At 45.2% G+C, this 26,967-nt stretch overlaps 1 protein-coding gene across 2 annotated transcripts; it reads right to left on the reverse strand.

Annotated features, from left to right (window-relative positions):
- Window positions 1-99: 99 nt before the first annotated feature.
- On the reverse strand, window positions 100-23,348 carry CCNE2 (cyclin E2). 2 transcript variants are annotated; one of them, XM_044293426.1, is made up of 12 exons: window positions 23,297-23,348; window positions 10,710-10,745; window positions 8,592-8,676; window positions 7,679-7,738; window positions 7,340-7,497; window positions 6,515-6,650; window positions 6,267-6,413; window positions 6,086-6,181; window positions 5,866-6,000; window positions 5,234-5,345; window positions 2,506-2,663; window positions 100-2,339 (listed from the first exon to the last, which is right to left on the reverse strand). In XM_044293426.1, the coding sequence occupies exons 2-12, from the start codon at window positions 10,721-10,723 to the stop codon at window positions 2,232-2,234; spliced, it is 1,209 nt and encodes a 402-aa protein (XP_044149361.1). In that variant the 5' UTR covers window positions 10,724-10,745; window positions 23,297-23,348; the 3' UTR covers window positions 100-2,231. The 2 variants fall into 2 exon arrangements, with proteins under 2 accessions (XP_044149361.1, XP_044149360.1); XM_044293425.1 differs by lacking the exon at window positions 23,297-23,348 and adding an exon at window positions 11,993-12,021.
- Between the last annotated feature and the right edge of the window lie 3,619 nt (window positions 23,349-26,967).

Consider the following 26,967-nt stretch of genomic DNA (forward strand, 5'->3'; position numbering starts at 1 on the left):
AATGCTACAGAGACATGTTCCACGGATGTGACAATATGACATAAGCCCCTAGCAGCGTCACACCACATACCGATTTAGAGGTTAAAAAGGTATTTAGAATACCAGCACCCAGTCTATTTCAGAACATTTGAGTGTAATGTTCATAGTCCCACTAAAAGCTTCAGCCAATGACCAGGCCACAGGCAGTGATGGAAGCCCCCCACCAGTTAAAGGAAAATGTGCTATTGCCCATGTCCAGCAAATTTTGGAAAAATCCCTTTAAAGCTGGAGTTGTATGTAAGAGATTGAAACTTGCCTATCCACAGGACAGATGATGGGTGGGTTCTACTGCTAGTAACCTCGCTGATCAGAAGGGGAGGGGGATACAGGACCTCTGAATGGAGCAGCATTTGAGCATGCATGCCGCCATGTTATTCAGATGCTCTGGGACTGCACTCTGCTTTTCCTCAGTCTCATACAATCTGAACAGAATGGCAGCACCATTCAAACAGGGGACACCAGACGATGATCTTTGGAGGTCCCAGCAATCTGACACTTAGCCACGGGATAGGTGCTATCTTGAGGCAACCCCTATAAATACTGAGAAAAGCAGACCAAGTATGACTATTAGACCAGCGAGGGTCCTACTGCTGGGACCCCCTGCCATTCCTGCAAACAGGTTCCCCCTAAAGCTTGTCCCCATAGAATCATTGTTCCTGGGCAGCAGATCAGCTGCACAAACAGGACATTTATTAAAGTGTTGACGCCGCTAGAAAGTTGCAGATTATGGCATATGCCATAATCTGCAACTTTTTTCACTTCTCACTACTTTTCTAAAGCGTCAGGGCTTGGCACAGGCCACCAGATTTACCATAATTTGCACCAAAAACGTGTTCTAGCTTATGTCTGCACCAGCCACATTTCAGTGACTGGCACACAGTGCCAGAAATGCAACTCATTCATTAAGACGCATCTGCCTCTTAGTAAAGTAGGCGCATCTTACTCCAACGCAGGGAAAACCAAGACAGATGTATGGGAACACCAGCCTTGATTATGTCTCTAGATCACCCGCCAGATGAGTTTGCGTGTATCGGGTGATCACCTGAAACTTTTACAGTTATCGGGAACAACTGTTTCTACATCCCCCTCATCGAAGCTTGTAAAACTGCACCTACCACAGCATTAGGTTCTCACGTCTACGCAAGCGTTTTGTTTTCAATTAAAACTGTTACAGTAAATGAACAGCTTTTAAAATACTGTTTTTTCTGTAGTGCTGCGCACACCACTGGCTCCGAGGTTTGAACCATTTTAGGTTATATTCACAGCACACATGGTGCAGAAAGTTCTGCAAGTGTCCCGGGCAGTGAATTAAGTTTGTAATCTGTGCACCCGCTGCAGAAACGAGCCCCCATTCAGTTGCAGGAGAAAGATTTAACTGCAGCCATTAAAACCAAACTTGGAAAACGTGTGAACACATCCTTATAGTGGAGGACAAGGTGCTGTACGTTTGTACATTCATTATCCTTTCAGTAACAATCAGGGACAACTTTTCCAGCAGTTAATATCCTATGCCAGCACCCCCAAGCTGGGTACTCCCACAACGACCACCATCTTTAGCGGGAATTAGTAAAGTCCAGTTCGATTGGAAGCGAATATAGCAATTCATAGATTCAGATTTTCCGCGCCGATCACTGTATACAGCACATAGATTACTGCCATCTCACTGCCCAATCTAAGAAATAAATACTAAAACCAGGCAATTTTCTAGGCATTATTTCCTAGCAGTTCACAAAAAAAAAAAAAAAAAAAAACATTCATCCAGAACCAAGTTGGTGTTGAAATCCTGCTGGCGTGGCCCTAAACCATAGGCACAAGTTCATTTTTCGGGATCCAAATGCAAAAGTGAAAGGCTCTGAACATTGTCTTTCAAGCCCATTCATTAGATCTTAAAGGGCACCTGACTTACAGAAGTCCTGGAAGCACACTGGTCCCACTGATGGCAGGGAACAGATTTTTACTATATTAACCTTCTTAAAATTGCAAAGTGCCTGCACAAACATTTTACATACACGTTCCCATACCATCAAGGGGGTGAGGAGCCAATAAATTAGTAAACTACATACAAGCACTTGGGCAAGAGTGCAAGACCACCCATAACGTCTTCCAGCTTCAGTGCACCCAGCGAAAGCTTCCCATAAACTGCCATGAGGGCCTGATGAATAAGCGTCCACTTAGAGAGCATTCTGCCAATGTTATACAGGAGTCTTCTCTGTACTCTTAGGAGGAGTTAAGATACCACCGACAGACACTGGGGATTGTCCTTCTAATGGGAAAGGCTCCAGTTTTACTTTGACATCATCCTGTGGGAAGAATTAAACGCGTTAGATGGAGAGTTAATATAGAACATTAGCGTGAACTGAACATGTATAAAATTCTCAAGAATATACAAAAGGGAATTATAGTGAACACACACGTGACGAGACAGGCATACGGCATACTCACAACATGAACCGGCTGTACACTTACCAGCATGTCAAGGTAGGTCATGTGAGTCTGGATATTGTGGCGATCTTCTTCTGGAACCTTCTTGAAATTCTTTAGCTGAAAAGGAGGGTTTCTTTGTGCCACGTTGAAAAAAGGTTCCATCCAGTGAACACATTCTGAAACGTTCTCCCACTCCAGACCTGTTGATTAGAAAATTTAAACATGGAGTAATGGAAAGTTGGAAACCCACCAAAATTTACCCCCTGCTCCACCAGCCCCCACACTATGGGTACCCAAGTAAACCTGACCAGAGTGACATAAGGTTTTTTAAATTTTTATGAACATCCACTTTCAACGTGCTTATGTAAATGCAATTCTGTCTACAACAATCAAACCTCAACACACCCCATTGAACCAGAGATGCTAAATTAAGCTATTTGTACCCAGCAACACGTTCAACAGCTATGCCCCGGCCAGTCACTCCCAATAGAGATGAGCGAATTTCATTTAGAAATTATTTTGCGGTTTACTGGTAAAAGTAGAATTGAGTTATGGTCCGTGGTAACTGAATCCATAACGCAATTCTATGACAGAATGCCCTTAGAGGCATTCCGTTATTCTAGAAGTATATGGGCTGCAAAACGGATCCATCCTGTTATACAGCCTAGAGTTGTTGCGATACCAAATTTTTGATTCGGTTTCGATACCATGAAAAAGTATTGCGATACTCGATACCACGCGGAAAAAAAAAAAGCCACGTGCATTCCGCATGTTCAAAAATGGCAAATCGCGCAGTTTTTATTAATTTTTTTCTGTTCCGGCGTTCACCACCTAGATTTTTTTTTTATATTTTAATAGTTTGGACGTGGCGATATGTAATATGTTTATTATTTATATATTTTATATATGTGAAATTGGGAAAAGGGGGTCATTTATACTTCATATTTTGGTGGGGGGTTTTTTTACTTTTTTTTTTACACTTTTTATTTAATAACTATTTCCCCCCTTAGGCTACTTTCACACTAGCGTTCGGGTGTCCGCTTGTGAGCTCCGTTTGAAGGGGCTCACAAGCGGCCCCGAACGCATCCGTCCAGCCCTAATGCATTCTGAGTAGACGCGGATCTGCTCAGAATGCATCAGTCTGGCAGCGTTCAGCCTCCGCTCAGCAGGCGGACACCTGAACGCTCCTTGCAGCGTTCGGGTGTCCGCCTGGCCGTGCGGAGGCAAGCGGATCCGTCCAGACTTACAATGTTTACAATGGAAGTCAATGGGGACGGATCCGTTTGAAGATGACACAATATGGCTCAATCTTCAAACGGATCCGTCCCCCATTGACTTTCAATGTAAAAGTCTGGACGGATCCGTTCAGGCTACTTTCACAGTTAGAATTTTTTTTACAATATAATGCAGACGGATCCGTTCTGAAGGGATCCACCGTCTGCATTATATGAGCGGATCCGTTCTGAACGCAAGTGTGAAAGTAGCCTTAGGGGCGAGAACCTGGGATCTTTCATCCCTTGTCCTATTCAGCTCTATCAGGGTGAATAGGACTTCACACTGTCCCTGCTGCTCTGTGCCTTGTGCACACAGCATCAGGGATGTCTCCTCCCATCGTTTCGATAGTAATGAGCAGCATGTGGAGCAGGAGAGGAGACAGTAATGGGACACTGCGGGCGAACGGAGCGGCGCCCAGGACTAATGGTGAGTGCTGGGGCATCGCTGGGCGCCGCTCTGTGGGAAATGGGAATAGTCCTATTTGGTAGCGCAGTGCGCCCGCCCCTCCTCCGCCCCTCTCTTCTCATTGGTGGCGCAGTGCGCCCGCCCCTCCTCCGCCCCTCTCTCCTCATTGGTGGCGCAGTGCGCCCGCCTCTCCCCCCCCCCCTCTCTCCTCATTGGTGGCAGCGGCAGCAGCACAGGGGGAGGGAGGACAGCTTCCTTCTCCCTGTGCTGCTGAGAGAACATGAGCGCACCGATAGCAGCGCGCTCATGTTCAGAGATACTAGGCTGCGCAGAAGCGCAGCCCGGTATCTTATCGATACCGGGACAAGGGTATCGAAATTTCGATACCCGCAACAACCCTAATACAGCCCATAGACTTATTGCAAAATAAATAACGGAATGCCTCTAAAGGCATTCTGTCATAGAATTGCGTTAGTCCGTGGTAATGGAATCCATAATTGAATTTCACAAGATGAAATTCACTTCTCTCTAATTCCCAGCAATCTTTAGCACTCCAGCTTTTGTAAAACAACAACTCCCAGCATGCTCCATTCTTTTCTATGGGATTTATGAGAGCTGCTGAGCAAAAGTGCATGCTGCAAGTTGTAGTTTTACAAAAGCTGAAGTGCCAAAAGGTTGCCAACCCCTGCATTAGATAATCCAGCTCAGTCCTTTCATTTGACTTTCCCCAGCAGTGCACTAACTTCTCGTTTCCTACACAATACTTGTTTTATTAAAGGGTCCATAAGGACTCATGCACACGGCCGAGAGCGGACCGTGGTAACCTGGCCGGGATTCCTGCTGACAGCAGGAGCGCACGGCGTCATTGGTTGCTATGACGCTGTGCGCTTCATGCAGCTGCTACTGTACAGTAATACACTAGTAGTGTATTACTGTACATCAGCATGAAGCGCACAGAGTCATAGCAACCAATGACGCCGTGCGCTCCTGCTGTCAGCAGGAATCCCGGCCGGGTTACCACGGTCCGCTCTCTGCCGCAGAACACGGCCATGTGCATGAGGCCTAAAGATGTTACAGGCTTTCCCCTTACCTGTAGCTTTGGTGACTACTTCCATTGAAGTATAGTGGTATAATGCTGCAGCTGCCAGAATCCTGTACTGGAAATCCAGTGAGGTAATGTGTAGCATACACAAGTCTAAAAGCTGATAAAAAAAAAATATTAATTAGTTTGTGAAAATTTGGAAGAGAATTTGAGAAAAAAAATAAATAAATATATATATATATATATATATATATATATATATATATATAAAAATTAGGATAACACCCTACCAACCCTGCTCCTGTTCTCAGTTAGGGCTCATGCACACAACTGTTGGCTGTTTGGGCCACAAAACGCATAACGTCCCCTAATAGAACAGGCCTATCCCTGTCAGTTATGCAGAAAATAGGATTTTTTTGCGGCACGGCCACGGAATGCCCAGCGATTTGTTATTTGGAGCCCCATTGAAGTAAATGGAGCCGCAAAACGTTTGTCTGCATGAGCCCTTAGTAAAGCAGAAACCCATACAGAGATTAGTAATAGAGGGCTTTTCCAGGTCATGCACATTGCCTTCATTATAAGTCATGTTATATATTCACACTGAAGTGTGCCAAGGATGCCGAGACAACTGTGGCCCCTTTTAGACATCAGTGGGATCCCAGAGGTCGTTCTGTACTTACTTGAGCTATCTGAATAAACTGTTCCTGGGAATACTGAGGTAATAGCAGCTTGGGGGAGTCCTTGAGAGAGGAGACTTGAAGGAAGAGATTTAACCAAGAAACTGCAGTCACTGGACTCAGTTCCCATTTCAAGGCCTTAAAAATAAATAATTTAATGGATTAAAAACCCACAAACACACAACACATCAGTGCCTGGCAATGAACAGGGATAAGACCTTACCTTAAGTATTATTAGTTCCATTTCAATAAGGTCATCTTCACTGCATGCCCCATCAGTGACATATGCAAACTCATGAAGTTTGGGAGGATAGATTTCCTGCAGCAAGAGATTTTAGGTCATGATATAATTTATATATCTATATATAAAACACTATATAAAAAGTTTAGGGTAGCACACATACCTCCAGTTTTGATGCAATGAACAGGGAGGTGACACCTATCAGTTGAAGCATACTTTTGTTAACAGAGTTTTGCGTCAACATAAATCTGTCAAAGAAGTCTTGAGCGAGGTAGAAGGTTTCCCTGTGCAGACTATACACTTCAGACACCTGAAAAGGAAGAGAGACGATACAGTGAAGACATATTAAGATGATTATGGAGATTGAGAAGATACATCCTGAGATCTCACGTAATAAAGCGTTACACTTACCTCTATGAGCCAGTCCAACAGGATAGAGCGCATGTCTGGATTAAGGGTGGAGTGGTTTTGTAGTGAACGGCTGGTGTGAATGTATTTGGACTCTTTACTCAACATTTTCAGCCACACATCTTTTGGACTTCCCCAACTAGAAGAAAAATTTGAATATTATATTATAATGTTATCCTATATTGATTAACTATTCTCAGGACAACCCCACCTATCAGCTGTAAGAGGAGACGGCACGCGCCGTATCTTTCTGCTCGCCACTGCTTTGCCATAGACGTCAGCGGTGAGCAGGAAGAGACGGCATGTGCACACTGTGCGGTTGGACCCCCGCTGATCTGATATTGACGACCTATCCTCAAGATAAGTCATCAATATAGGAGAGCCTGGAGAACCCTTTTAATTAAGGCTGGGTTCACACCTGAGCATTTTACAGCGTGTACGAATGCGCTGTAAAACACCCTTCGCCCCAAGAAGTACAAGAGCTTCTTTGGGGCCTAATGTCACATGTTCCCGCACATAGACTTCCGGTAACGCACGACAATGGGCGTTTGCTTGTTTCCGGAGCCGCGTATGTAAACGCCCAATACAATCGCGCATACAGAGTACGCCTAGGTGTGAACCCAGCATAAGTAACTTTGCAGGGTTGTTGGGGGTAAAGACCAGGAGTGTACTAATGTTTCCTATTCCTATACATTTTCCCTACCTTTCTGGTTTTCGTTAATAAAAAAATAAATAAATATTATATATAATATACATATACACACACACACACACTTTATTGTTTTTAAAGCATTGTGTAAACACCCTAAATCAACAAAGTTGTCTTACCTGAGGTCTGGCAAAGGAGATGGACTGATGAAGAGATTCTGGAACCGGTATCGTGCAAACTTTGATATGTCGGGCAGGACTGAGACTTCCTTTTGTGGCGTTTCGATGAGGATACAAGGGGTCGCCCCTTCAGCTGCCGTTATCTGTGACCAGCAGGCCTGCACAACACAAAGTGCACAACTCAGCATGGTGAACCATCACAAGTGATAAACGCAGTCCACAGGAAGTGACTCCCAGACAGCAGCTGCCTGTGGCGTTCCATCTGCAGACTTTACATGTAATGGAGGTCAGGATTTTTATAGTCGTTTATAGTTTCAAAAAGGGCAATTGCAGTGTTACCTGGATCTCATAGTTGTGTCTCTTCGTGTCCCACTGACCGTCATGGGCAGGCTTCACTTCCTGTGTTGAAATAAAGAAAAAAAACTTAAGACAAATCTTTCACAACAGTTAGATTTAAGTTACTTCTCATGCACTCTATTAATGCCCCCTTAGGCTCCATTCACATGTCCGTGGTGTGTTGCGGACCCGCAACACACCTGCCCGGCACCCCTATAGAACTGCCTATTCTTGTCTGCAGCTGCAGACAAGAATAGGACATGTTCTATCTTTTGCGGAGCTGAAGATCGGGGCCGCACTCCGCAGATGCGGACAGCACACTGTGTGCTCTCCGCATCCATTCCGTCCCCATAGAAAATGAATGGGTCCGCACCTTTGCGGAACGGATGCGGACCCATTTGCGGACGTGTGAATGGAGCCTTACACTGCTCAAGTGAGCAGATTGTTGGAAAGGAAGTGTGCTCACCAGTGGAGGAGACCTCTACATTTCCATTCAGCGATCACCTCCACAGTATGGGGAGGAGCGATCGCTAATGCCATCGCCCGTCCCCATACAGAGGCCATTTAGACAACACAATTATCGGCAAACAATTTCGGTGACCGCATGAAAGATTCAATTACCCGATGACCAAGCATTTCCTACTAAATGGTTGTTCCAGATGATCTGCCCAATGGTCAGGTAGTGTAAAACTATGGCTCCACCATTGCAAAGTTATTTGCCTGATCATTTCAGCACACATGTAATGAGAAATTCTAGGAATGTTCAAATCCAGTATGCCCAGACCTCCCCTGACTGGACACCCTCCTGCACATTAATGTTGGCCAGATATGCCAACCTGTGTTTACAGCCACGTTAACGGGGGGGTCCAGGTACCCAATGCCAGAGATTTATGCAAGAACATTCAAGAACCCTCACCTCGGCTTTTCTTTTCCTTGTAGCAACTGTAGACGGACACTCGTTTTCTGCATCGCTTTTTCCATTTCTTGCTTGTAGACGTCCACTGCAGGTTAAAGGACAAACACATGAGCAAAGTCAAATGTGTATGGCCAGCTTCACACCTACCCGATACTACATGGCAATAGGACACAATCTTGCCATACCTCATGTACCCTACTAGATCATAGCTCTCTACAAGTCCCAACATACTGCATCACTGAGGAATATTGTGGGGGACATTAAGACCGGAGTTTCTTACTCCAGTCTTAATGGGGCCGTCTCATCTCAGCCTTCGGTGGCATATCACCAGGATATGCCATCTAAGGCCTCATGCACACAACCGTAGTCCTGGTCCGCATCCGAGCCGTGACCCATTCACTTCAATGGAGCTGTAAATGATGCGGGCAGCACTCAGTGTGTTGTCCGCATCCGTGGTATATATTATATTATATAGGCATTTCTACAATGGGCCGCCCATTCCACAAAACGCGGAAGGCAAACGGTCGTGTGCATGAGGCCTAAGGCTGCGTTCACATCTCCATTTTGAGATCCAGCAGGCTGTTCTGGCAGACAGCAGCCTGCCGGATCCTCTACCTCGCCGCTGGACACCCATTGACTGCAATAAGGTCCGGCACTGGGTTGCTGGAATTAGTGCCAGATCTCCAAAATAGAGATGTCAACTAATGCTAATGGCTCATGCACACGAACGTTCACACTTCTGCAGGGCACAGATACTAGCCGTGAGCATTTCTCGGAATGGAACGTCCGGCCCGTAATGCGGACAATAGGACGTGTTCCATTTTTTGCAGATAACACGGAACAGACAGCGCAAAAAAATTAAATGTGGATTAGATGCAGAAAGAAATATTTGTGTGAATGAGCCCTACGCCAGATAGGTGTGGGCCCCACCTATCTCCAGAACAGGCCCTGCAAAGTGAAGGAGAGAGCACTAAAGTGCAGCCACCCACCATTGACCACTATGGGAGCTCAGAGTATTCCAGGCAGTTTCCCAGAGGCGAATGGAGAGGTGGCCGTGCATGCATGGTGCACTTTCCATTTACTTCTATAGGACTTCCAAAAATAGCCAAGTGCACTCGCCAGGCTATTTTTTGCAACTCCCATAGAAGTAAACCAAGCACCTCCACGCGTGTGTTCTGCTCCTTCACTTTGGGGGTGCACATTCTAGAGATAGGTGCAGGTTTCAGAGGTGGGACCCGCACCTATCTGAATGATCACATATCCTAGTGCAGGGGTGCCCAACCTGCGGCTCTCCAGCTGTTGCAAAACTACAACTCCCAGCATGCCTAGACAGCCTAAAGCCATTAGGGCATGCTGGGAGTTGTAGTTTTGCAACAGCTGGAGTGCCACAGGTTGAGCATCCCCGAGTCTGAGAGAAGACATAAACAAAAAAATATATATAAATAAAAATTAAAGCACATGGGCATACCATATGCCAAATGAAGAGGCACATCTTTAAGAGGTCTGTGCCCCAGAAAAATAGATGCATGCAAGGCATAACATGGGCAAAGATTCCTGGAATAAATCTGGCACATTCATAAACTTTTTTTTGCAGGGCCCCCGAAATGGACGTGCGGACAGCACATGGTGTGCCGCCTGCATCTGTCGCAGCCCCATTAGAATGAATAGGTCCGCACCCAAAAATAAATCCCTGGCATTCACATCTCCACAGCCTATAGTCATACATGAATGCTATAATATTTAGGTATACATCCAGTCCACAAAATGGCTGCCGCAGAGGTGAAAACAAGAGTGCACTTAAAATTTTAAAAAAGGATAGACTGAATCATATCTGCCACATATTGGTGCCGCCAACTGCCTGCTCTAGTTTTGGGGGTTTTATTTGGAAGGTGTTGCAAAATTAACAGCAGCAAATCTGGCGCAAAAATTTGCAGCTTTTCTCCCTCTGTTAAAGTTTAGTAAATTCCCCCCCATGGCTCTCCTGTGATTGTCTATGTGCGCCATATTCTGCATACTACAGCCCTGCGCATGAGGCGGCAACGCTCAAAACTTGGAATATTGTACAACCAGGTTTTTTTAGTTTTAGGTTTTTTTTATGCATTAGTACGAGTGCCTCACCTTCTTCTTGACATTATTCAGAAACGAGAAACAAACCTGAAACGGGAAATAAAAGACACCGATTACCACCACAAGCATCGGTCAGACGGTTTATATACGCGCGAACTAGGCACGTACAACAAGAAATGGCCAGCAGCACACGTCTTCTCTCATGGCAAGAAATATACATTTCCAAAAACATGGGGGGTGTTCTCCAGATAAATGTATATCCCCCCTTCCCCCAACAGATGGTAAAAGTATGTGCCCCCCTAATGTGGCTGCACAGGGCTGAGTCAGCTCAGGAGCAGGATGCAGCCTCTAGCGGCAGGAAGCGGTATGACAGCCTTGTGTGTAAGTGCAAGAAAAAAAAAAAAGGAAAAAAAAGCAGCATTAAATAAATAAAATAAGATATCTGTATATAAAAATCTAGTCAGCTCGGTAAAAGAAAGGGTTAACCTATGGCTTATTGGCGCCCAGGCCGCCCTGTCACAGCCGGCTCTGAGCCCGCAGCAGACTCCCGCCAAGCTCTGCACCCCCTGAGGAGGAGGGGGCACCCAGCCCAGGTGCAGAGCAGACGAGAGGGGTGCCCCCCACCCCCAGGTTATACACAGAGGGGTGCCAGGGCCCAGACATTGAGCCGGGAACGTTCCGCGCCAAATTATAGAAAGCGCCCAAGCCTTCCCTCCAAAGTGTGGGAGGCGGGTAACTCACCCGGATTCTCCTCTCACACACACCCGCCACAGACAGATGGCATTTACCCGCCACATCGTCACCCATTTATATGAAAGGGGGAGATCAGGGTCTCACACACAGCCCCCCACCCCTGCCCCCCATCTTTATAGGAGGCAGAGCTGCCCCCCTCTAATATACGGGCAGAGCTGCCCCCCAATATACACGCAGCCCGCCCCCAATACTGATCTGACACCCCCAATACTTCACAAAACAGAGGGAAACCATTAACCCCCTCCCTGCCAGAGACAAGCACATACACTGCTCTGACATAGAACACATAGGGATCAGCAGGGTCACCCCCTTCCCCCAAAATACTGGACCCCCGCAAGGTCATGAGCGGGAAGCAGGCGGGTCCTGTGGGGTCTCCATAGGGTCTGTGTGCGATCTACGTGGCTCTGGGATTATTATCCGCCCGATTCATTCATGGACATGATACATCCAGATCTATAGTGTACAGACAGGACTATAGGGGGGCATCAGTGCTGTGCAAGTAATGTGTGGGCATATAATAGAAGATCATGTGTAAGCTGGGGATCTGCAGGGGCAGCAGCAGGCCGGTGCCCAGCACTCACCAGTAAGACACCCTTCCAGTGGCAACAGCAGTCCAGTTCTCAGCTGATCAGCTGGCGCCAAGCCTCTTTATAGGGCTGAGGAGGGGACTGCGCATGCGCCCGGGGCCATCCTCCCTGCTGATACTACTACTCCTGCTGTCCTACAGGTTGTGTCCCCTCACCACTGCCCTGCCGGTCTGCTGGGGGGAGGGGGTGGCATCCATACTAATATGGCCTCACCTTACTTTATTCCTGGCCAAGAAAATGCAGAGGTGTTAACTATGTCATGGTGGAGGAGGGGGACAGAAGGAGAATGCAGGAAGGAGGAGGAGGGTGCCTTCTTTTTGTGAGAAGTCTTAGTAAATATAAGAGCTGTTAACCCTTTACATGTTGCACTAGTTCTTATATATGTAAGATGCAGTCACTCGGATGCAAACGCGTGTTCCCTCTACCCCCACAAGTGAAGTGGACCGAACCCGGATCACCATAGGGTTCATGGTGTTTTCAGTTCTGTCCATTTTAACTGTTGGGGGGGGGTCTGGGTCTCACAGCCGCTAAAAATGCACTTTACAACTGACTCATTTTGCTCCTTATGGAGGCGAAAAGCTACGTGAAAACCTGTAGACGATTGTTCACGTGTCCACTATACCAGACACGCGCTCTGTCGTCTACATAGTTTGCATTTGGGCTCTCTGGTGCTCGGCGACATGACCCCCAGTCCATAGCCAGGCAGGTCTACGCGGAGACATTCGAGAAAATTTGCAGAACACATTGGTCGCTAACGGGAAGTGAGTCGATGTCACCGTCGTGTGTACGGGCTACATAGTGACAGGAGGCGTCAACAGTAGAGGTGTGACTCCGCTCCGATGCGTTTTGGGTTCTTGTTTATTTCCATTTACTAAAATTGGGATTTCAGCTCCTGAGAGGAAGATCAGGAAACGTATACAATGTCAACGGTCAATCGGGGTGTCATGGCGTATTGAGAGGTTTCAAATAAATGTTTCGGAGTTCACTACACTTCACCATTTGCCAGGTCTTGGCGTGCTACTTAACATGCGTGTAATACGGGGGGGGGGGGGGCCTGAGGGGGAGCGACTCGTCAAAATTGTAAATGTGAAAAAATTATATAAAAACATCAAAATGTGATGGATGACCTAAAGGCGTTATAACGTGGACATTACCTGGTGGCGGATATAAGCAGTACACACATCATCTTCGGGTGTAATACGCTCCTTCTGTGCCACCATTTTGAAATGCCTGTGTAAAGTCATACACGCATTCAGGCTGGAGCTAGACGATCAAGGGAGGGTGCAGATGTTGCAGTTGCACCCAGGTTCTTGGTACTGAGGGCGGCCAAAGTCCGCTCTACCACAAAGGAAGCCGCCAGTATTAGGCCTCACGTCCGTTTTGCGGTCGGCAAATTGTGGATCCACAAGGCACGGATACCGGCAGGGAAACGGACATACGGATGCGGAATGCATGCGGTGTGCTGTCCTATTGAAACGAACAGGTCGGCATTAGATCCGAAAAAACATGCAGATCGGATGCCGACCGAAAATACGGTCTGAATGGGGTCTTATATGTGTCTGGTTATAGGGGCCAGGAGCTTACGCCTCTGCCAGTGACGCTGTATTATGGGTTCTCTCATGTATCGCACCTATATACGGTATATACACACACATGATAGCAGACTGCCACCATGCACCTCTGCAATAGGCGCCCTAACCAGATATGAACATATCATACAGGTAATGACGGATACATGTGTGTAATATACCTGTTATTACACACACTGTTATATATGTGCTCTATGGACCCTGCTGTGCTGCAGCTCAATATGGCAGAGCCGGCACCCTCCCCCACATCACATTTTGTTTGCTGTGTAGCCTGCCTCAGAGGTCACAGAACTTCCTCTCATTTTATTAACATGAAGTATAATTCTCTCTCCATGCCATTATTATTATACACGGAGGCGGCGGGCTCCGTGTATTAGACGGTCGCCCCCTCTTTGTTATCGGGGAAGCTCCCGCCAGTGACGAGAAGGTTAATAACCCGCTCTTTTCTCCAGTCAGACACCGCTTCAAATTTCCCGCTACTTTTTTTTCTTCCTACCCGGCTTATTTACATAGTCACGCCCACCGGCAGGGCTCGCCGGCATTGCCAGCCAATAGGAAGTGAGGAAGTCAGAACAACGTGGCCTGCTGCAGAATGTCAACAGAAGGGAAGAAGGGCGCACGTGGTGGGGGAGGAGCCTCGCAGCTGTCAGTGAGGCGGAGGCGGCCGCAGTGTCAGCGCTCACAGCCGGGGACTGCACAGGCGCGCACAGCTCCGGGCTCGCGCGACTGGATGGAGTTTTGCAGCGTTTTCTTTACGGCCGTTGATGAGCGGCGCGCTATTTCCTATAATTCACAGGAGGATGTAGTATTGTAGTGTATGGCGGCTTATGTGCGGTGTCTGGGCTACATAGGTCCATTAGTTGGTTGTAAATTGCTATCTGAAGTCTATAAAGGGCGATCAGAATACAGACACCTCTATAGTGCAAGGAGGAGATCACCGCTATCACTAGAAACTGTAACAAGTCCTTGCAGGCAGAAATCGCATCACTTTCCTAAGGCCTCTTGCACATGAATGTATTTTCTTTCCGTTCAGTTTTTATTTTTGCGGAACCATTCATTTCAATGGGTCCGAAAAAAATGGAAGTTACTCCGTGTGCATTCCGATTCCGTTCCGCAAAAAAAATAGAACATGTCCTATTATTGTTCGCATCACAAACAAGGATAGGACTGTTCTATTTGGGGCCAGCTGTTCCATTCCGCAAAATACCGAATGCACACGGACATCATCCGTATTTTTGGCAGACCGCAAAATACATACGGTTGTGTGCATGAGGCCTAAGGATGTGGCGGCACGTAGCATAAGCATTGCAGAATATGCAGAAACTTTTCAGCGTAGCAGTGACCTGGATAAGATTTAGGGTGCATTCACACAATCATGTTGCAAACTGCCGATCAGCAAACCACGGGCACCGGCCATGTGCACCCTGCATCGCGGTGCGGACCCAATGACCGCAAAGTGTCCGCGATCCGCAAGATGCAGCAAAAGATAAGGACATGTTCTATCTTTTGCAGGGTGGAGGCGCGGACTTGGGAGCTCATGAGCAGTGTATAATGTGATGGGAAAATGAATCCAGCCAGCAAAGAAGGCAATATGGATAATCACAATACATTAGTAAGTGCCTTGTATTAAAGAGATTGTCCGGGCTTTTTATATTGATAACCTATCCTCTGGATAGGTCATCGGTATCAGATCGGTGGGGGTCCGATACACGGGACCCCCGCCGAACAGCTGTTTGAGAAGACACAGCGATCCTATGAGCGCTGCAGCCTTCTCCGTGCTCGCCAAGCACCGCGCTGTACATTGTATGTATAGTGGTTGTCCTTGGTAACGCGCTCACTTCAATGGGGCTGAGCTGTTCCTAGGCCATGTGACCGATGAACATGTCGGCCTAGGGACAAGTGCAAGCGCCGCTGCCTTTTCAAACAGCTGATCAGCGGGGGATTCTGAGGACAGGTCATCAGTATTAGGGCTCATGCACACAAACTGATTTTTTATTTTTTTTGTCCGCATCTGATCCACATTTTTTGTGGGTCGGATGCAGACCCATTCACTACAATAGGGCTGCAAAAGATGCACAAGATGTCTGTCCCATGACACCCACCAAAAAATAAAAAATGTCCTATTGCTGTACGCATTACGGACAAGGATAGGACTGTTCTATTAGGTGCCGGACGTTCCGTTCAGCAAAACGCGTAACACACGCGGCCGATATCTGTTTTCTTAACCCCAAAAACGTCTATGGCCGTGTGCATGAGCCTTTAAAGTCAATATTTTTTGCATTTACCTGTTAGGTGGAAAAAAAGAAAAAAAAAATCACAGCAGAGAACTACGCTGCCATTCATGTGGCCATGGTTTATTGCCATACAGGCCTGTCCTTTCTTGGTTGAAGCCATCACAAGCAACCTCCAGGGGCATCTGGCGCATGTGTGCTGCACACAGGCCGGGTGCCACTGAGAGCATGGTTGGTTGAACCTGCTATTTTGGCAGCACTAGCTGCCAGTCTAGGGAGCTCCTGACTCCCCTGATGTGAGGAGAGAGAATAATCGGGTGTGTTAAAGGGCATCTGTCAGCAGATTTGTACCTATGACACTGGCTGACCTGTTACATGTGTATTTGGCAGCTGAAGGCATCTGTGTTGGTCCCATGTTCATATGCGCCCGCATTACTGAAAAAAAATAATGTTTTAATATATGGAAATGAGCCTCTAAGAGCAACAGGGGCAGTGCTGTTACACCTAGAGGCTCAGCTCTCTCTGCAACTGCCGTGGGCCAGGCATGTCAATATCTTTTTATTTTTTAATAAAAAAAAACTAAAATCCTGCAGTTTTCGCACTGACCACTAAAGGTAGATTTACGCGTAGAGAGGAGCAGCCAGTTATCGGGAGGGAAGCGTTCCTTCCTGACAATAGGCTGCTTGTTCAGTGGGGGTGAAGAGTGCATTTACACTCAGTATGTGGATGAGCAGTCGCTATTGCGATCCCTCGTCCTACATGGTTTGTGGGCAGCAGATCGCTGTTTACGCAGCACAATCTGCTGCCTAGAAACAATAATTTAGGTGCCTGGACGAACGACGGGATCACCAGATGAATGAGCGTTCCGCTCATTCATCGGGTGATCGGCTGTGTAGCTGGCCAGCTAAGACCTGTCCTAGGTTGCTAATATAGCTTGTGTGTTTATACAGCTAGACCTGCCAATAATCTTAATACAGTTCCTATGTTTGTGTGTTAAAGACAAAAGCAGAGTTATTTAGTGACTTCATGTTTGGATGTCATATAACTGTTATATATATTGTGTTCACAGAAAAGATGATATGCCGTTAAGATTCATTATATGGATGTAAGGTAAGCTCAATGACGCAGCAGAAACAACAGAAAGCATAGAGTTAAACTGTTGTTGCTGGGCAGGAGTCAGCCTCACACACAGCCTGTGTGGGAAATTCCCCTAGTAGGGAGCTGCTAGAATCATTACACCAGAGGAGAGAAGCTGAACAGACATTCACTCCACTAAGAGCTGTGTTTTATGGAAGCAGAGAGGCCAAAATAGATATTTCAAACAGCTATATAATGTTCCTACTGTTAATATAGTGATTAGAACTGTATACTGAACCAGTTATATGTGTGTTTACTTACAGTTCCACCAATTGCATACAAACGAACTACTTAACCATAAAATCATACAATTGCAAACTATAAAGTTTGCAATCCAAATTGTATACAACCATACCAGATCATACTCAACCAATCTGCAAATAGTTACTGCTAACTGCATACTGCAAATTGCGACCAAATTCAGCAAGTAGAACTATTAGTTAGACCTCAGATATACCTCTCAGAGAGATCATAAAGTGCTTAAACAACTTAATGTGAGAGTACAGATACTCAAGAGAGAAATATATCCACAATTTCATGCTGAATGACAAGATTAAACAGTTGAACCACCATCTTATGCATACCGCCATTTTGTGATACTTAATTCAACACGTGTTTTGTACATGGACTATCTGCTGCGGAGGCGGCAGTGTTATATGAAGAAAAGTTGAAGTTAATAAAGAAGTTATTCCAAGCATTTGGTGTGCTCTTTAAACCTGCTGTTTCTATAGATGGTTCTATTCCTAGATACCACATCAATGCTCAGGAAAATGTTACAACCATTGTCCCAGCAAGACCACAGAGGACAGTCCTAGCTAGACTTTCCGTTCCGGAACCCAGGGCCGTTTCTTGGGGTGGGCGGGCCGGGCAGCCGCCCGAGGCGCTGTCAGAAGGGGGGCGCCGGCACGGCACAGCAGGAGATGAGCGCTGCGCTTCCATTGTGGAAGCGCTCACTCATCTCCAAAGTCATCTCATCTGTATCGACGTCCTCGGGACAGCGATACAAATGTCTGTAATGCGGCAGGGCAGGGAGGGGTGTGTCCCCTCCCTGTCCCTCTGATAGGCTGCCAGCACTAGGACGGCAGCCTATCGGAGGCCGGTGCAGGCGGCGTGATGACATCATCGCGCCGCCTGAGCCAGCGAGGGACACAGGCCGGAAGAGGCCTTTATCGCATCCTGATTCCTGGAGGAGGTAAGTATACGTTTTTTTGGGGGTTTTTTTATATGTAAAAATTACAATCCTGGCACAGACATAAGGGGGCTGCTGGGCTGGCACAGACATAAGGGGGGCTGCTGGCACATAAGGGGGGCTTCTGGCACAGACATAAGGGGGGCCTCTAGCACAGACATAAGGGGGGCTTCTGGCACAGACATAAGGGGGCTGCTAGCACATAAGGGGGGATACTGGCTACTGGCACATAAGGGGGTCTGCTGGCACATAAGGGGGGCTGATGGCTACTGGCACATAAGGGGGGCTTCTGGCACAGACATAAGGGGGGCTTCTGGCACAGACATAAGGGGGGCTGCTGGCACAGACATAAGGGGGGCTGCTGGCACAGACATAAGGGGGGCTGCTGGCACAGACATAAGGGGGGCTACTGGCACAGACATAAGGGGGGCTACTGGCACATGATTTGGTGGCATCTATGGGGGCACATCTTACTGGTACATGATTGGGGGGCATCTATTGGGGCACTTATTACTGGCACATTATTGGGTGGCACTATAGGGACATCTACAGAGGCTAAAAAGAAGGAGTATTTTATATGGGGGCTCTGTATAAGGGCATTTTATACTGGGACACATTATGGTGGGTACTATCGGGAAGGGGGGAGAGGAGCACTATGGGGTCATCTACGGGGGCACTGAGAAGGGGTATTTTATATTGGCACATTATGGGAACATTAGCTCAACTGGGGGCATTACAAGGGGGTATGTTTTGCATATTATAAGGAAAATTATTACTACTGGGAGGGCATTATGGTGGGCTTTATTACTCCGCCATGGTATGACCCCCTAGTAGCAGCACCAGCCTCTCTCTGCTCTGCTATCCCTCTGCTCCTTAATCCTTATTATGAAATCTTTCTCATTAGGAAAAAACACATCAGCTCCGCCGAGCCCCCGGCCAAAGTGCTGAAGTGGTGTTCGAGATCCCCAAGGGCCAAGCCAAGTAACTAAGTTTTCATGTGAAATATGTTTATGTTATACACATATAGCATACATAACGTACACTGTGCCACACAATATACAGTATACCTCTACACTGTGTAGGGGTTAGGCTCCATTCACACGTCCGCAAAATGGGTCCGCATGCGTTCCGCAATTTTGGGCCTAAATTTTTGACACTCGCCCTGAGAGAAATTTTACCTGGAAACTGCACTGCCGGAACCTACTGTATTTTCAGCAGACGTACTGAAGTTCATAGAGTGGAAGGCAAGCTTTGAAATGATCATTGAGCATTATTGCTTCAGTCCAGTTGACAAGTTATTCTACCTTCAGAGATATGTTGGTGGAGAAGCCAAGGAAGTTCTTGAAGGTAACTTCTATAGAAAAGACGAAGAAGCCTACAAGCAAGCTTGGGAAAAATTGAATGCAAGATATGGTCATCATTTCTTAGTACAAAGAGCCTTTAGAGAGAAACTGAATAACTGGCCTAAAATAGGTCCTAAAGAACACTTCAGACTCCAAAAGTATGGTGACTTCCTGCAAGCATGCAGCAATGCCATCCCACATGTACGAGGACTAGAAGTACTGAACGATTATCTAGAAAACCACAGGATGCTAACTAAGCTACCCGAAGAAGGGACTTCTAGATGGAATCGTTATGTGACTGAACAGTTAGATCTAGGTAGGGACTTCCCAAGTTTTAAAGAGTTCTCTGAGTTCATCAATAAGGAAGCACGGATAGTATGTAATCCAGTAACATCTTACGTCTTAATATCCTTAGAAAAAAGGCCTGTGAGAGATATAAGACGCGCAAGAGCAACTAGCTTTGTAACCAACACAGCAGCTAAAAGGTCCAGAAACCTACGAGAGCAAGTCCAAAGTCACTACTGGGATCAGTAGAGAGACAGAACCGACAAATCTTCAGACTACCTTCAAATGTATGTTCTGTGGAGAGAACCACTCCATACACAAGTGCCAACAATTGAAGGAGAAGTCGCCAGATGAAAAGAAAAGGTTTATGCTGGAAAACCAACTGTGTTTCGGATGCCTAAGAAAAGGCCATGTTACTAAGGAGTGTAAGAAAAAGGCCACATGCAGCATTTTCAAAGGACGCAATCCTACACCACTACATGAAGAATGTCCAAAGAAAGATAAATCCTTAATACCTAAAGATACTGAGGATCGAAAGAAAGTATCAGTATTCTCTTGCAGAGTAAGGGGAGCAGAAAGCAACAGCACATTAATGGTTGTACCAGTTTGCATTTCAAATCCTAAAAGGAGGAACAAGAAGGTATACTCCTATGCGCTACTGGATGCCCAGAGTGACGTCACCTTCATTGATCAAGGATTCTGCAAGAAATTACAAGTGGCTACAGAACCAGTGAAGCTCAAACTCACCACAATGACGGGGAGAGACACATTAGTGAACAGTCAAAGGACAGAGTTAGAGGACTTCATTCAAACTTCACATTAGATCTACAGATCAAGGATCGCATACCTACCTATGAAACAACCAATAAATAGGAGCACCTATCTGCCATATCTCATGAAATGTCCCCGCTGAAGGAGTTTGGTGTTGGACTGTTGATTGTCCCGAAGCCTTGGTACTATGAAAGGTAATCACAGGAGGAAAGGGTGAACCCTACACTGTTCAAACTGATCTAGGATGGGGTGTTGTTGGAGGAAAACAGCAGATCGCAAACTCAAGACAGGTGACAGGATTGTGTTATCGAATATTTGTCCAAGAGTTACCAACTGTAAGTCCAGCAAAAGTAATCAAGATTCTTGAATCTGACTTTGCAGACATAAGTTCTAAAGAAAAGAGTGCATCCCAAGAAGACAAAGTTCGTACACACTCTAGAAGAAAGTATTCAGCAGAATCAACAAGGTCACATTGAAATGCCCTTACCCTTTAGAAAACGACCTCATCTGCCAAATAACAAAAATCTTGCCCTAGCAAGATTGAAATGTTTGAAGAAAAGGATGGGAAGAGATCCCAAATTCAAGCAGGATTATTTGAAACACATGGAAAACATCCTCAAAGAAGGACAAGCAGAGAAAGTTAATAATCAACCTAAAGAAGGAGAAGTGTGGTACATCCCACATCAAGGTGTTTACCACTCAAAGAATCCAGATAAAATTAGAGTAGTATTTGATTGCTCAGCAAAGTACAATGGTGTTGCATTGAACGATCATCCACTAAAAGGACCAGATCTTACAAACACTCTGCCTGGAGTACTCTGTAGATTCAGAAAGTATCCCGTAGCGTCATGTGTGACGTTGAAAAGATGTTCCACCAGTTTCATGTAAAGAATGAAGATAGAGACTTCCTGAGGTTCCTATGGTGGGAGGATGGAGATACAGAAACAGAGCCAGCAGAATACAGAATGAAAGAACAGTTGTTTGGAGTAGCATCGTCTCCAGGTTGGGCCAATTATGGTATTAAGTACCTGGCCAATCAGAAAAACTTTTATGTAGATGATGGTCTCATAAGTCTATAGTCCACAGAATCTGCAATCAAACTAGTAAAAGAAAGCCAAGAGTTATGCGCAAGAGGAAACTTGCGCATTCACAAATTTATCTCAACAACAGAGAGATACTGGAATCCATCAGTGACTCTGAACGTGCAGCAACAATAAAGAATGTTGATCTTAATTATGATCATCTTCCAGTTCAAAACGTACTTGGATTGGGATGAAATGTGGAGAATGACAGGTTCTTCTTTGAACTATCTATTGAAGAGAAAGTTGCAACTAGACGTACCATTCTTTCCGCAGTGGCTTCTATATATGATCCATTAGGATTCTTGGCCCCAGTGATCCTCAAAGAATTATGCAGACAGAAGTTAGGATGGGATGAACCCATACCTGAAAATTTGAGGCCAAGGTGGGAGAGTTGGATACGAGACCTGCAAAACTTGAGAGAGGTTCGTATACCCAGATGTTTTGTACCTCATGATTTCGGAAAGTACAAGAAAATAGAACTTCATCATTTTTCAGATGCCAGTAGTTATGGTCAGTGCTCCTCCATCAGAGTAATAGGAGAAGAAAAGATACACTGTGCCCTGGTTATGGGGAAGGTCAGAGTTGCACTTACCAGTATTCAGACAATACAAAGACTTGAACTGACAGCAGCTGTAGTTTCAGCATCAGTAAGCAAGTTTCTGAGAGAAGAATTGGAATTGAAAATAGATGAAGAATATTTTTGGACAGACTCACAAGTTGTCCTAGGATACATAAACAATGAAGCCTGAAGATTCCATATCTTTGTTGCCAACAGAGTTGAGAAAATTTGGGAAATAACAAATCCAGAACATTGGCATCACATTGACACAAAGCATAACCCAGGAGATCATGCTTCTAGGGGCCTGAATGTAACAGAATTGAAAAATTCTAATTGGTTCAAAGGCCCAGAGTTCCTTTGGGAAAAGGAAATCACGTCCAGTAAAGGTTACACGGAATTGTGTATGGGTGATCCAGAAGTAAAAGTTGTACAAATATTGAGCACTGCTGCCAAGTGTCAAGATGACATACTTGAAAAAGACTCGCCAGATGTTCAAAATGGAATACAGTCATAAATGTATTAGTACGAATTCATTGTTTGGCAAAGGGAATCAGAAAGAAGGAATCATTGAATGTAGAAGAAAAAAATGAAAGCTGAAGAAACAGTCATAAGATTTATTCAACAGAGATTCTACAGTGAAAAGACTTAGTCAAGAACCTAAAAGGCTTCCAAACAACCACCCATTGTACAAGCTTAATCTTGTTATGCAGGATGGTATACTGAAGGTAGGAGGGAGACTGGAAAACGCATCGTTACCTAGCAGAGTGAAGCATCCAGCAATTCTACCCAAAAACTCTACCTTCACAAGATTGATTATTGATCACTAGTACCACAACAAATCCTTGCATCAAGGACGAAGCTTTACCCAAAGCTGTTTGAGAGAAGGTGGTTACTGGATTGTGAAAGGAGGCAAAGTTATAGCAAAGTATATAAGTAAATGTGTAGTCTGCAGAAAGGCACGTAGACCTACAGAAGAACAAAGAATGGCAGATTTACCGGCAGATCGTGTAAACCCATCACCACCATTTATTTTCTAGCGGAATGGATTGTTTTAGCCCATTCATCACCAAACAGAACCGCAAGGAGTACAAAAGATATGGACTAATATTTACATGTAAGAAAACGGGGTTGGATGTCGCACAAGGTTATCTGTAAACCAAAAAGGTGCACCTCACCAATCGAGAACACTCATTCGATCACTATGAAATGAGAACAAAGAGGTTAAAAAGCAGGGCACTCTCAGAAATTTCGGACCATATAGAGAAACACTATAAAATACATTTATTAATATACTGAAAATTCTAAAATGATTGGCCTCACTATAAAAATATAAAATCCTAAATGTAGATAAATGACATCAATTGGTATATCTAAATAGTAGCAAATAAATAATATACAGCCCCAGCAACAGTATATCGATGACGACGATCTAAAATAATCGAACTGAAATGAACCGAAGGTAACTGATAAGTCCACCTCTATCATTCAATGGTGTAGCTCCAATGTTCCTTAATGTATCCCACACCAAAACCAATCCGTCCTGTGAATACTAATATCTGAACTAACCTGAGCAGAGCGGCGTCCCGCTCGATCAAAATGGGTAGCGGCGTCCTGCTACTTTGAAGCTTGCAAGCGATTACAAAGTTACCTTACATCCAGTTTCCATCAAATCAGTCATAACCGAGCCGTGGAATATTGCTGCTCCCTGTGCTGTGCTAATGATGTTGTCACACTACGATCTCTGGAGCTTTTTCCTCTAATGAAGACCATGCTGGCGGCTTACTGTTCCACACGTGGGCCAGTTGGCATACCGGTCCTCTCTTGTGTTTGGCCGTCAAATCGCGCGGATAACTTTGGAAGGTAATAAATCCCACTCTTTTTCGGTTCGGATCGATGGATGTTGGTATTTCTGGTCACAAATGGCGGGGGATGTGGCACCAGACTTGTTTTGGGGTATGTTCATGAACATACCCCGAAACGCGTTTGGTGCGAGGACCGGTATACCAACTGGCCCACATGTGGAACAGTAAGCCGCCAGCGTGGTCTTCATTAGAAGAAAAAGCTCCCGAGATCGTAGTGCGACAACATCATTAGCACAGCGCAGGGAGCAGCAATATCCCATGGCTCGGTTAAGACTGATTTGACAGAAACTGGATGTAAGGTAACTTTGTAATCGCTTGCAAGCTTCAAAGTAGCGGGACGCCGCTACCCATTTTGATCGAGCGGGACGCCGCTCTGCTCAGGTTAGTTCAGATATTAGTATTCACAGGATGGATTGGTTTTGGTGTGGGATACATTAAGGAACATTGGAGCTACACCATTGAATGATAGAGGTGGACTTATCAGTTACCTTCGGTTCATTTCAGTTCGGTTATTTTAGATCGTCGTCATCGATATACTGTTGCTGGGGCTGTATATTATTTATTTGCTACTAATATTTACATGTCTAAGCTCCAGAGCAATTAACCTGGAAATATTCGAAGATCTGTCACTGACGCATTCATCAACGCCTTGAGAGGTTTCATAGCCATTAGAGAGAGGTACTTGTCACAGAGCTTAGATCTGACCAAGGATCTAATTTTGTCGGAGCGAAGAATGAATTGAAAGCTCTAAAAGAGATGGATAAAGAAAAAGTAAAAGTATTTGTTAGAGAAACATTGTGATTTTCATATGACTGCTCCACATGCAAGCCATACAGGAGGAGTTTGGGGAAGACAAATCAGAACTGTAAGAAATGTGTCAAGTTCAGTGTTAAAAAGGAACGCCGGAAGAATAGATGATGCTTCATTTAGGACCATATTCTATGAAGTAATGTCTATTGTTAACAGTCGTCCACTTACAGTTGATCACATCAACAATCCGACAAGTTTGGACCCTTTAACTCCCAACCATCTACTTCACCTTAAGGCCGAATGCACGCGGCCGTGTTCCGTGGCCGAGAGCGGTCCGTGGTATGCTGGGCTGGATTCCTGTTCAGACCAGGAGCGCCCGGCGTCATTGGTTGCTATGACGTCGTGCTCTTCATGCCGCCGCTGCTGTACAGTAATACACTCGTATAGAGTGTATTATTGTAGTGCAGCGGCGGCATGAAGCGCACGGCGTCATAGCAACCAATGACGCCGTGCGCTTCTGCTCTAAACAGGAATCTAGGCCGGCATACCATGGACCGCTCTCGGCCTCGGAACACGGCCATGTGCATTCGGCCTAAGTCTGATTACATACAGCCACGACCTGGCAAGTTTACCAAAGAGGATTTATATGCTAAAAGGAGATGGCGAAGAGTTCAATATCTACCAGAAAAGTTTTGGAATAGATGGAGAAAAGACTACTTAGCCAATCTTATGCTAAGAAGTAAATGGCAAACACCCAAAAGAAATGTCAAAGTTGCTGACATAGTGTTAGTGAAAGAAGAAGATTTCAATGGAAATTGGCCAAAGTTCTAGAAGTTCAAAAGGATGAAGACAAACTAGTTAGAAGAATGTTGTTACAAATAGGAGACTCAAAACTTGACAAAAAAGGAAAACGTCTCACTACACCACTCAAGTTGAAACGTCCTATACAGAAGTTAGTTGTTCTACTTGAGTGATACAAGACACTTGGAAGTTGAGAACATGATAGAAAATTCCTCAAATTCATGTTTAAATCCTACTACTGAGAACATAGAATTATAGGTAATTTTGGTGGGAGTGTAGCTGACCAGCTAAGACCTGTCCTACGTTGCTAATGTAGCTTGTGTGTTTATACAGCCAATAACCTTAATACAGTTCCTATGTTTGTGTGTTAAAGACAAAAGCAGAGTTATTTACAGTGACTTCATGTTTGGATGTCATATAACTGGTATATATATTGTGTTCACAGAAGCAGAAAAGATAATATGCCGTTAAGATTCATTATTTGGATGTGAGGTAAGCTCAATGACACAGCAGAAACAACAGAAAGCATAGAGTTAAACTGTTGTTGCTGGGCAGGAGTCTTGACCAATCACAGCCAGCCTCATACACAGCAAGAGTTTTGACCAATCACAGCCAGTCTCACACACAGCCCATGTGGGAAATTCCCCTAGCAGGAGCTGCTAGAATCATTACACCAGAGCAGGGAAGCTGAACAGACATTCACGCCACTAAGAGCTGTGTTTTATGGAAGCAGAGAGGCCAAAATAGGTATTTAAAACAGTTATATAATGTACCTACTGTTAATATAGTGGTTAGAACTGTATACTGAACCAGTTATATGTGTGTTTACTTCCACCAATTGCATACAAATGAACTACTGAGCCATACAATTTCAAACTACAAAGTTCACAATTCAAATTCCATATTGCAATCCAAATTGCATACAACCATACCAGATCATACTCAACCAATCTGCAAATAGTTACTGCCAACTGCATACTGCAAATTGCGCCCAAATTCAGCAAGTAGAACTATTAGTTAGACCTCAGATATACCTCTCAGAGAGATCATTAAGTGCTAAAATAACTTAAAGTGACAGTACAGATACTCAAGAGTAAAATATATCCACCATTTTATGTTGAATGACAAGATTGAACAGTTGAATCACCATCTTATGCATACCGCCATTTTTTTAAACTATATTCAACCTGTGTTTTGTACATGGACTATCTGCTGCGGAGGCTGCAGTGTTATATGAAGAAAAGTTGAAGTTAATAAAGAAGTTATTTCAAGCATTTGGTGTGCTCTTTAAACCTACTGTTTTCATAGAACGGCGCTAGAGGAATTACAGAGTAACAGACAGTCTGGTTAGACTAAAAGTCAGAGATATC

The sequence above is a fragment of the Bufo gargarizans genome, chromosome 5 (genome assembly GCF_014858855.1).
Source record: "Bufo gargarizans isolate SCDJY-AF-19 chromosome 5, ASM1485885v1, whole genome shotgun sequence".
Taxonomy (NCBI): Eukaryota; Metazoa; Chordata; class Amphibia; order Anura; family Bufonidae; genus Bufo; species Bufo gargarizans.

What these genes read in the sequence shown, in the direction of transcription:
- CCNE2 (XM_044293426.1), bottom strand. An exon ending in TGTTGGACTGGCTCATAGAG is followed by an intron (nt 6,414 to 6,514) that starts GTAAGTGTAACG and finishes CTTCCTTTTCAG; the next exon opens with GTGTCTGAAGTGTATAGTCT. An exon ending in TGGAACTAATAATACTTAAG is followed by an intron (nt 6,001 to 6,085) that starts GTAAGGTCTTAT and finishes TTTATTTTTAAG; the next exon opens with GCCTTGAAATGGGAACTGAG.